This window comes from Anomaloglossus baeobatrachus, chromosome 5, assembly GCF_048569485.1.
Source record: "Anomaloglossus baeobatrachus isolate aAnoBae1 chromosome 5, aAnoBae1.hap1, whole genome shotgun sequence".
Classification (NCBI taxonomy): Eukaryota; Metazoa; Chordata; class Amphibia; order Anura; family Aromobatidae; genus Anomaloglossus; species Anomaloglossus baeobatrachus.
Window position 1 is genome coordinate 19,044,126 of NC_134357.1, and position 12,518 is coordinate 19,056,643.

Below are 12,518 nucleotides of genomic sequence, written 5' to 3' on the forward strand. Positions count from 1 at the left end.
GTAGTACACAGCACGATCATCCTGTTCGTGATGCCAAAAGTGACTCGCCCGCCCCAGGGCCTTAGGTGACTCGGTGTCGGGCCGGACCAGTCCGGGGTAGTCAGTGGTGGCGGGACCCTGGTGGAGTCAACTAAAATGGCAGATGGGGGAGATGATGGAGGGAATTATAATAAAGTTTGTGACGCCAATGTCAACATTGAAGCTGTGGGACGGGATGAGAGCAAATCGTGGACTGACTAAGCCCCTTAGCCCAATGACTCCCATATTTAACAACCCGGAGTTCCCTCCAGCGATGGGGAGGGAGAGGTTCCTTCGGTGGCACCAAAACTCTGATCTCCGAGTGTCTCACTTATTACAGGATGCTCACATCCCCACGAGGGAACAGCTGGAGGCAAGGGATCCCCCCATGAAACTATCTTGGTTGCAGTATGGACAGTTGCGGACCTTTTTGGGGAGATGGAGGTCGGAGGGTCAGCGCTCCCATCCGGTGCTACCTACACCTTTTGAAAGTTTGTTTCTAAGGAATTCAACGCCCCCCCCCCCCCACCTGATCTCAGTGATTTATAAGCACCTTAATGGACAACCTAACCACCCGGGCCCGGACTATGTCCAGGCTTGGGAAAGAGAACTGGGAATCACGGGAATCAAAGGGGGATAAACAAAAAGTTTTCCTTTTTACACATAAAATGTCGGTGGCAGGGTTTGCTTAGGAGAAGAATTACAAGATTCTGGCTCGGTGGTACCTTTGCCCAACCAAAATTCATAAACTATTCCCTACGGCACCAGACAGGTGCTGGCGATGTGGAACTGAAAAGGGGACAATGACCCACATATGGTGGTAATGTGACAAAATTAGGCCTTTCTGGGACGCGGTGTTCGGGGCTTACATGAGGATTACAGGAACCCAGGTCAGACCTACCCCCCAGGTGGCGATTCTCTCAATGTTGCCAGGCTCCATAGGGGCACAAAAAGAGACCTCCTCAGGTTTTGCCTGATTGCAGCAAGATCAGTATTTCCAGATACTGGCAAAGGACGGAGACGCCACCTGCAGGGGATTGGGTTAAAGAATTCTCACACATAGCTCTAATGGAAGAACTTTCGGCAATAACCAATGACACTACAGATACCTACACCCGTACTTGGCAACCTTGGATTATGTTTAAAGAAACCCAGGAATTCTCGAGGCTATTGACTCAGTAAAGGGGAGGTCAAAGGCGCAGAGGCGTCACCTCCACTTTTGACTCCACCCCCTCTGCCCTCGACCTGTCCCCCCTCAATTTTCCCCTCTCTTCAGTCCCCCCCCTTCCTTTTTTTTCTCTCTCCCCCCCCCCTCCTCTTCCCCCTCTCCTCCTCCCTAGATTTCTCTTCTGATTCCTCTCTTATCCCTCCCATCTCTTTCTTTGTCCTCTCCTCTCACACACTAGCACACACTATTCCCACACTGCTCGCTTCATCCACACCCTCTGTACGCCAACCCCCTCTGGGACTTCATTATTTGGCCCCTTGGGCGCAAAGTATACCCTACACCCCTAAAAATGTTACTTATAGGTCCATCTTTTTGGTCCCAGTCAGAGGTAAGACTTATAGATAACGAGGGGGCTACGCCCAAGATCCTCCCCAGACCGAAAAACAGAAAAACAGCACTGTTACGGTTGTATGTTTTATGTAAGCCAATTCATCTGAAACACATCCGGAAGTGAAGGGACTCTGGAATAGAAGGATTTGGGAATTGGCCATATAGTAAGCAATGTTACTGTAGAGTATATGATAAGACCTTGATTAGCATCCTAGTCATTACATGTAATGGAGTATATATGACCGTTGGACCCGGAGAGGGACCCTACCTGCATTTTTCTTACTAGTTTTTCTTATTAGCCACTATTGCTTTCTTACTTTCTCAAAAAATGTTTGTTTATTTCTTGAAAATTCAATAAAAACAGATTAATAATAAAGTTTGTGACGCCACCTGTGATTTTGCGGTTATGTGGGCCGCCGCTGCTGGACGGGACTCCCGGGGCCAGTGTTATGGCAGCTGAGGTGTTTCTTGCGGTACCCCGGGGTGACCGTTAGTAAAGTCTATCGTGGTGTAGTAAGGTAGGGACTGGGTGGACTTCAGCAGCAGGAGTGGGATAGATGGGACTTGTAGTACTCCTGGTTGTATATTGCAGGGCTGACAGGGCAGTGGAAGGGAACAGACAATGATTTCTTTTACCGTCTCCTTTACTTGTTTTCAACCGGTGACATCCAGGGAGCCTGTTACAGATGGCGGTGGCGATTTGGTAGCCTGGAAGCAGTCAGGGAACTCACAATGGCCAGTGGAGAAATGAGGCCTGATCCCTACGCTCTGTCTGTTTATGCAGGGCCCTGCTGCTTCAGCGATGCTGAGGCCAGTTCTGCTGTTCTAAGGTAATTTTTACCTCACCCGTATGGCAGGCTGTGTGGACCGTCAGATGCCGCTCTGCCAGTCGCGGCTCCAGGTCCTGGCTCTCCAGCTGTGCCTCCGGGTGTGGGGTGGACAGGAGACCTGAAGTCCTTTTGTCCTCCGGATGCGACCACCGGTACTCGAGTAGCCCCGAACTCCGGTATTCGGTTTTCAAGCGGTGACCTCGGGGTGAGCTGGCTGCGCTCCACTTCCCAATGTCCTTCTCCTCTTTGCCTCGCTGTGGACCGTGTTTCTCTAGGCTGAGCGATCCGGCTCAGCTCCCAACTCACACGCCACACTACTCGAGCTCTCTCACTGAATTCCCCTCACAGACTAACTCCTCCCCCAGGTCAGAGCTTAAGGAATCTCCCTGGAACTTCAGGTTTAGAGCTCCCTCTGCTGGCCCGGGGGAGAAACTGTGTTGAGTGATGGTACTTACTGGCCAATGGACTTCTCCAACTACCTCCAGGCTCAGCATTAACCCTTTTGGGAGGGCAACACTGCTGTGGCATCCAGACCGCATGGGTGCCACATATACATTCCTCCCCCTCTCACAGTCTCTCCATATTGTGTCCGTATATAGATTCCACCCCACCCTCTCTCACCCTATTGTGTCTTTATATACATTCCTCCCCACTCACCTTTTCCCTATTGTGTCCGTATATACATTCTTCCCTCCTGCCCCTATACTGTGTCCATATATACATTCCTCCCTCCTCGCCCCATATTGTGTCCGTGTATACATTCCTCCCCCCTCACACAGTCTCACCCTATTATGTCAGTATATACATTCCTCCCCCTCACCCTCTCTCCCCATATTATATCCATGACATCAGCACTGTGAATAGCTGATGTGATCACGCTGCAGATGTCACCCTGAGCTGGAAGTGCCGGCAGCCAGGACTTCAATTCTACTCGCATCTGCAAGACAAAAGTACCATTGATATTAGAGAGCCAGCGTGCCGCACTTTTTCTGTGTATGGCTGGCAGCTTGACAACCAGCTCAGCGAATAGCCAGCTCCTACTACAGGGGTTGCAAAATGCAGCTGCCAGGCAGACACTGCAGACCCCTGAATCAGTCGGCCCGTCGACACCCCTCTGACTGCTGCGCCCTGGGCACATGCCCCTCCAGCCCCCCTCTAGATACGCCTCTGCTTTTATTCGTTCTCATCTGGACTATTACAACTGTCTACAAATCAATCTCCTTCTTACTAAACTCTCCCCTCTCCAATACATCTTGAATGCAGCAGCCGTGATCATTTTTCTCTCCAATCGCTACACCGATGCCTCCATCTTGTGCCACTCATTGCACTGGTTGCCCATCCTCTACAGCAGGGGTGGGGAACCTTTTTTCTGTCGGGGGCCATTTGGAAATTTCTACCAATGTTCGGGGGCCGCACAAAATTATTAATGTTTAAATGACCCTGCTATATTGGGTGAAGCAATTAATTAACTGGGGGCATGGGGCTGGGGGCACAGACACCACACGCGGGGCTGGGGGCACAGACACCACTGGAGGGGCTGGGGGAACAGACATCACTGGGGGGAGGCACAGACATCACTGGGGGGGAGGCACAGACATCACTGAGGGGGAGGCACAGACAGGACTGGGGGGGCTGCACACAGGACTGGGGGGGCTGCACACAGGACTGGGGGGGCTGCACACAGGACTGGAGGGGAGGGCTGCACACAGGACTGGAGGGGGGGGCTGCACACAGGACTGGAGGGGGGGGCTGCACACAGGACTGGAGGGGGGGGGCTGCACACAGGACTGGAGGGGGGGGCTGCACACAGGACTGGAGGGGGGGGCTGCACACAGGACTGGAGGGGGGGGCTGCACACAGGACTGGAGGGGGGCTGCACACAGGACTGGGGGGGATGCACACAGGACTGGGGGGGATGCACACAGGACTGGGGGGGGGATGCACACAGGACTGGGGGGGGATGCACACAGGACTGGGGGGGGCTGCACACAGGACTGGGGGAGGCTGCACACAGGGCTGGGGGGGGCTGCACACAGGACTGGGGGGGCTGCACACAGGACGGGGGGGGCTGCACACAGGACTGGGGGGGGCTGCACACAGGACTGGGGGGCTGCACACAGGACTGGGGGGGTGCACACAGGACTGGGGGGGTGCACACAGGACTGGGGGGTGCACACAGGACTGGGTGATGGGCTGCACATAGGATTGTGTGGGGGTGCATACAGGACATTGGGGGGCTGCTTACAGGACTGGGGGAGGGGTGCACACAGGATTGGGGGGGTGCAAACAGGACTACTGGGTGAAGGGCTGCACACAGGACTGGGGGAGGGGTGCACACAGGACTGGGGGGGTGCACACAGGACTGGGGGGGTGCACACAGGACTGGGGGGGGTGCACACAGGACTGGGGGGTGCACACAGGACTGGGTGATGGGCTGCACATAGGATTGTGTGGGGGTGCATACAGGACATTGGGGGGCTGCACACAGGACTGGGGGAGGGGTGCACACAGGATTGGGGGGGTGCAAACAGGACTACTGGGTGATGGGCTGCACACAGGACTGGGGGAGGGGTGCACACAGGACATTGGGGGGCACACTGCACTGAGTTTCATGCAACTCTGGGGGAGAAGGTTTACAGAACTGGTGTGGGGAGGCACAAAGCATTGGGCAGGGCACATAGCAGCAGAGGGTCAGCACTGGGCTCACAGCAGCATTGCACTCACATCACCGGAGTGCAGGAGCCGGACACACTGCATCAGAAGAAGACAGGCACTGATCTCCGGAGGGCAGGGGGCGGACACACAAGGCTGGAAGCTGAGGCTGATGTGGACCCGCCCACAATTGGCACTGGCCGACGGGAGAACACATTGCAGTACAAACAGCAATGTGTGGATTTAAAGGGCCGGCGGCAGCAAACTGCGCTGACAGCACCAGCACTGCCTCCCCCGGGAATCTGCCCGGGGGCCACATAAAAGGTCATGGCGGGCCGCATGCGGCCCGCGGGCCGGAGGTTCCCCACCCCTGCTCTACAGAGTAGAATATAAATTTATCAATCTTTCCCACAAAGCTCTCCACAATTCTCCACTACCATACATCTCCTCCCTAATCTGTCTTTCACCCGATCCATGCACTCCGTGTCGCTAATTACCTAATAGTGAAATCCTCTTTTATCAGAACCTCCCACTCCCTTCTCCAAGACTTCTCGTGAGCTGTGTAAAGTCTCTCAAACGCACTACCCAGGACAATTTGCTTAATTCCCAATACCCACGGTTTTAAGCGTGCCCTAAAATGACCTTAGACTAATATCCTCCCAGAACCTCCCTCTTCCAGTCTGCAGGACTTCTCTCGGGCTGCACCAGTTCTCTGGAATGCGCTACCCCGGATAATTCAATAAATTATTCCCAGTATTTACAATTTTAAATGTGCAATAAAAATGCATTTTTTTAGACTGGTACCAATCACCTCATCTCAATAATCTAACTATTGCCTGCTATCCCTTCCTAAATTTTCTTCTGAATCTGGTCCGTCATATAATCTTCTCCCACATATGTACTTGATAGCACTTTGTATCTGTATGGGTACAGATACTGGATGATGACCAGTTCATTCACCGTTATTTGATGACCAGCACTTTTTTTTTACTTTTTGTGTTCCCACTGTTTCCTCTTAGATTTTAAGCTTGCGAAAAGTATCCTCAATCCTCTTGGAATCCGTTGAATTATGTGTTACTCTGTAATCTCCGATAGGAGCCGATGCGCACGGGCACCATTTAAATGGAAGCTGTTAGAAACAAATGTTGACCGTTAGATATAGCCGTCATCTGCCACGTGTGGTCGGAGTTCACGTGAGGACTCCTTCCCAGGATGTGAATAACATGTTTTACCTTCTTATGCTTAGTAATTGTCTTTTTTTCCATGGGATTTTGGATGATTTTACTCCGTCTCATCTTCTTTCCTTTCAGATTCCAACAAGCTAGGATCCTCTCAGTGAAGATCTTCTTGATAGCATAATTTTCCTGATTGACCCATCGAGGATGAATAAGGACAGAGACAAGATGGTGGAGAGGTTAATAAACCTCACCCTGGAGATCCTCTTCCGGATTACTGGAGAGGTGAGAGGTTCTAGTGACGTCACATTACATTATTATCTATGGGAATAAGAGATGGACATTCAGTGGTGCCTGAAAGTTTGTGAACCCTTCAGAATTTGCCATATCTCTACATAAATGTGACTTAAAACTATAGTACACTTTCACATGAGTCCTAAAAGTAAATAAAACCCCAAATCAAACAAATGAGTCAAAAAAAATTACACTTCATCATTTTTTAGATGAGAATGATCTAATATCAGATGTCTGTGAGTGATAAAGCCATGATACTACCGCCACCGTGTGTCACAGATGGGAGGAGGGTTTTATCCTCTAATGCAGCATTTTTTTTCTCTAGACATGTGTCACAAACCACCGGGGGGGTCACTCAGAAATCCCCCGCGCTGGCTACCAGTACGTCACAATCGGGGGGTAACAAGTGGGGGTCACCCCTCCTTTATACCTCCCGACCGACAGACAGAGCACGTGACGCGCTCTCTAGCGCCCCTCTTATAGTCAGGCCAATTATGGAATTGCCCGACCATAAGCAAGGAGGCCGCTATACTACTTATGCCGATTATTGAAGGGTCCCCGGTGAGAGTAAGGTATATATTCCCCCGACCTCCGCGGGCGGAATATATAAAATCTCCCCGAATCTCACTGGCCTCCCCACAATAATCCTTGGCACAATTCGCTGCCACCAACCGATTTACGGTAACTATTAGCCGAACACACAGACGTGGGATTCAAGATCGAGATAACAGAACAGCCCAAGATTAATTATATAATTTAATCAGCCTAAAGCACACTAGAAACTGCAATATATACAATAGGGAATCTACAGAATATACATATGTCAGAGTACAGTTACAATCAAAGCATGGGTTACAAACAGGCATACACAGTTCCAGCAGTTACCTTGTTGCGTCTGGCCACAGGGGGGCGCTGTACCCAGGTTTCTAGGATCCTTCCCACAGATGTTTCCTACACGTGCCCCCAGCGAAAAGAACACTGGAAAATGGCCGAAGTAGGGTTATCAACCTGGACAAATCCAGGTCCCCTCCTACCTTAGTGACCTCAGAGGGAGCACTGCTCCACCCCTGGCTTGAGTTATGGACAATCCACAACATGGAATATGGGCCATAACTTTGCCTGGGAGCGTCGTAGGCGGACGCCAATGCTCTCATTGTGACAGTTATGAATTTAGCTACAGAACGAGGGGACTCATGACCTGTCTGCCAGTTCCCCATTGGCTGATATCACGCCTGGGGCATTTCCCAATGTCCTGCTCCCATAAAAAGGGTGTGCCGGCATCGTCCGCATGCGGAGACACCATTTTTATGGTTGCCATATTTATCGGAAATATGGCTTGCGAGATATGAACCATTTTTTACTGGAGTCGTTCTGTCTGGCTATTTCCATAGCCTTGCTAACTAGCTAGCAGCCCCCACTACAGGGTCACGGCAGGGAGTCATCCTGTGTCCATTGTCCCCAAGCCACCTAATTTCCATATCACAGGACATGGCCATGGAGGTGTAAGTGGAACACTGAGAACAAGAAGGGAGGGGGCACTGCCAGGGAGTGATGAGGGATTATGACTGGAGTCATAATTCATCTTCATATCCCGGGATTTGCCTCACAACATGTTTCTCATATAAACCACAAATCTCTATTTTAGTCTGAGCCATCCAGAAAACATTATTTCAGTATCCTTTGGCTTGTTCAGGTAATCTTTAGCAAACTGCAGACTGGCAGCAATGTTTTTTTTTTTGCAGAGTGGTGGCTTTCTCCTTACAATCTTGCTATGCACACCATTTGTTTTTCAATGTTATCTGATGGTAAATGCATGAACTTTACCATTATCTAATGTGTCAGAGGCCTTTGGTTGCTTTGAAGTTACCTTGGGTTCCTTTGAGACCTCATGGATTATTATACACCTTGCTTTTTGTGGGTCTTGAATCTCCACCATTTTTCTGCACAATTGTCTGACTGTGCATTGGTGGTAGTTCAAGCTTTTAAGCAATAGTTTTATGACCTTTTCAAGCCTGAAGAGAATAAACATTTCTTCTGAGGTCCTCGGAAATCTTTTTTGATACATTTCCACAAACATTTAAACCACAAAGGGGAGAGAGTAGAATTGCTTCAAAAATATTATTTTTATTCATAGAGATCATAAATATATGAGGAAAAGGTCTGTATGGACCAAAAAACATATGGCACAGAGTGGAGACCAGATGGAAAAGATAGGCAAAAAGGACCGATCAAAACACTTCAGTAAGGGAAAATATCAAAATTCCACCTGAAAACTGGTCATATACATGCATATACAGATAATAGATAAAAAACACGTGTTTATGAGCAATGAAACATAAGTATATGATCATGTGTCAGGCAGAACAAAGGCGATTCACAGAGTGGGTGAAGAAAAACGTTTTTTTTTGCTGCGCTAGAAACCACAAAACCAGGTGGTGCGGTGAAATCCTTTCCTTTATTTACACAAGTCAACGCGTTTCGAAGGTATGCCTGCCTTCTTCATCAGAACAAAGCAGGATGAGAAAGAAACAGCCCCCATGCTGTTTTTCCCCCCATTTTTCTTCACCCACTCTGTGAATCATATCTGTTCCATCGGGGCTGCAGCTGACCACTATATGTATTGTTGCTTGATGCCTTAAAGGAGTTGTGCCTATCACAACAAAAACAGGTGAGTTCCTGTCTCTATCCCTATAACCCCTTGTCTACCAGATAAGACCCTATTTGCGCTTTTTTCCTCCACAGCACCTTTGAGGCAGAACAAAGGGAGAGAGGGGCCAGCAAAAAGTATTAGTACATGTATAACAATGTAACAATGTACCAAGCACAGAACAAATGGTCAAAATATTACATCACAAGAATGATCTATATGACCAATGGATACATAGTTACACATAACTTACAATAGACACTGACCAGTCACAATTGGGTAAATTCGTAATAGAAAAAAACAAAGTGCTATATGACGTGCAGATAGGTCCGAGGGTGACAGGGAGGGTTACCCCATGTGTAAGACTCCAACGTACGTTTCACAATACAGTGGTATCTTGCTTCATCAGGTAGTAGTAACAAGCACAACAGGGCTAGTTTAAATAGCCCTGAGACAGCTGAATCTCATAACTGATCAAGCGGCGCAGGCGCACACAGCGCCGCTCAGACCCGGAAACTCCCGCAAGCCGTCACGGCATCGGCGCATGCGCGGGAGCAGGGACGCGTCTCCATAGCTCCCGGACATGCGCGGACGCCGACCAGAGACGGCCGGGGAGAGAGCAGGGCCGGTGGTGCGAGCTCGTGCACATCAGTGAAAACACAAGCCAGAAAATACAGGTACAGTAATGAAGTCATACGAATGCTGGCGTAAATACAGAAAAAATGGAAATAGACATAGACAATATATCCATATGTACGTAAAAACAGTATAAGTAATGTCTATTTAAGCTATCCATTATTAGTTCCATTTTGCTTGTGTTCTTTCACAGTAGAGATGTAAACGGTGGTGTTCAAATTTAGACCAGAGATGAGAATAGAAGCTGAAATCATAACTGTGCACAGAAAATAAGGATGGGGATAGGAAAAATGACATATTAAAACCAGTCAAATATATAATTACATTAAAAAGATTTTTTTAAAAGAAACCCCCAATACAAGGGGGAACAGGGTGACATCAAAGGAAAGGCCTTATTGAGACCAGATGGGGCAACTGTGCCAAGAGTCACCATCCATCTGGTCTCACGTTGGGCCAGCTTCTTCTTAACATTGCCACTTCTAATGCCACCATAGATGACCTCAATACCCCGTACTGTCAAAGATTTGGCGTCGCATCCATGATGCATTTAAAAATGATGCGGCAATGTTTTAGGGAGGCAATGTCGTCCACTGTTTGGGCCGCAGCAATGTCACGAACGTGTTCTCTAACACGGATGCGGAGTTCGCGAGATGTCAAACCGATATAGATTAGTGAACAACCGCAAACCTCGTAGTACACCACATTTGAGGTTCCACATGAAATGTAGTCTCTAATTTGGAATTCACGTTTCCCATCAGCAGAAGAAAAAACAAAGCTACGTGAAACATTGCGGCAGGCCAAACAGTGGCCGCATGGAAAACCTCCTACGCAAGGAGACACAGAGCCAAGAAAGCCTGATGTAGGAGGAACGTAATGTCTTCGGACAAGCTTATCCCTTAGATTTGATGACCTTCTAGCGGTCATAAGTGGATGGTCAGAGATCGAGTCCTTCAGTGTAGGATCAGTCCTCAAGATGGACCAATGATGATTAAGGATGGCTCGGATGTTATGCCATTCACTATTGTAAGTTGTAATAAATCTAATACTAGGCCCATCTGAGGAGCGATCTCGTCTGGCGAGGAGGAGCTGGGATCTAGGAGTGTTTTTGGCCCTAAGGTACCCCCTCTTGATGCTGCGGTTGCTATATCCCCTCTCCCGGAATCGAGACATGAGATCCGCCGCTTGTTCCTCAAATTTAACATCCGAGGAACATATCCTCCTCATCCTCAGGAACTGTCCGGTGGGGACAGCGCGAATGGTAGATACATTATGGGCCGACGAGGCGTGAATGAGAGAGTTGACAGATGTAGTCTTGCGAAAGACATCCGTTTGAATCAAATTGTTATCGTCAACCTCAATCAATACATCCAAGAAATCGATACGTTTGGTATCGTATTTGTAAGATAGTTTGATGTTAAAAGAGTTCACGCCAAGTCGGTCCATAAATAAGTCGAGCTGCTCCGCCGTACCCCTCCAAAAAATTAACAAATCATCAATTTACCTGAGCCAGCACTGCACATGGGATACGGCCTGGTCGCCATCGTCGCCAAAAATGAATCTCTCCCAGTATCCCAGGAAGAGATTAGTGTACGATGGCGCGCAGGCCGCACCCATTGCAGTGCTGCGCCGCTGCAGGTAAAACGAGTTCTTAAACGTAAAAAAATTATGGGTAATGATAAAGCGGAGCAGCTGGAGTATTAAGTCACACATCTCGCCGTCCCGACCGGAGGCCCCGAGGAAGAAGCGGACAGCTGCGAGTCCATCTTCATGGCGGATTCAGGTGTATAACCGACTCTATATCCGCCGTTACAATCAACATGTCTGATTCCATATAGATGCCATCAATCCTATTGAGCACGTCCGTGGTGTCTTTTAGATAGGAGGAAAGTGTTTCCACCAGAGGTTTCAAGTAGAAGTCAATAAACTTACATACTGGGTCACACATTCCCTCCAGTCCAGACACAATCGGACGGCCCGGCGGATTGATGGCATCTTTGTGAATCTTGGGGAACAGATAAAGAGTGGGCACCTTAAGGTATTTAACAAGGAGTCCCTCCAACACCTTCTTTGTGATGAGGCCGCTGTCAAGTGCCCGCTCCAGAATCACCAAAAGATCTCTGGAGAAGGAGTTGATGGGATTATAATCCAATTTACCATATGTATCCTTATCCCTCAACTGGCGAAACGCTTCCTTTTCATATCTGTCAATGGGCCATATCACCACATTTCCCCCTTGTCTATCGGTTTAAAAAGGACAGCCTTCCACCCTTCGAGTTGTTTTAGGGCAGTCCTATGTCGATGACTAAGATTATCATTGTGTCGTCTTGACGATAGTTTAGTAAAATCGTCGACCACTAGTCTAGTAAAATTATCAACAGAGGGACATAGTGACAAGGGGGGAAATCTTTTGGATTTGGGCATCACTGAAGATGGAAACCTACATGCACTGTCAGAGGCTTGTTCAGATTGGAGCTCCTCCAAGATTGCTAGGGCCTCCCTCTCTGCACGACTATCCAATCCAAATCATGGTGCTTCTCTAGTATGAAGTTTCTTCAGCACCAACTTACGAGAAAATAAAAATAAGTCTTTCATGGCTGTAAAGAAATCAAAAGAGTTAGTCGGCGAAAAAGAGAGTCCCATAGAGAGAACCTCAACCTGAGCCTCCGACAGTGTATGTGTAGACAGATTGATTACCTGCAAGGCTCTGC

General features: G+C 48.8%; 1 protein-coding gene across 1 annotated transcript in view; it reads left to right on the top strand.

Moving 5' to 3' along the window:
• Positions 1 to 12,518, top strand: part of LOC142312566 (uncharacterized) — a 74,588-nt gene that overhangs the window by 44,899 nt on the left and 17,171 nt on the right. Inside the window, exon 9 of the mRNA XM_075351558.1 lies at positions 6,384 to 6,518. Coding sequence (XP_075207673.1) covers positions 6,384 to 6,518 — 135 coding nt within the window. The remainder of the gene's footprint in view (positions 1 to 6,383; positions 6,519 to 12,518) is intronic.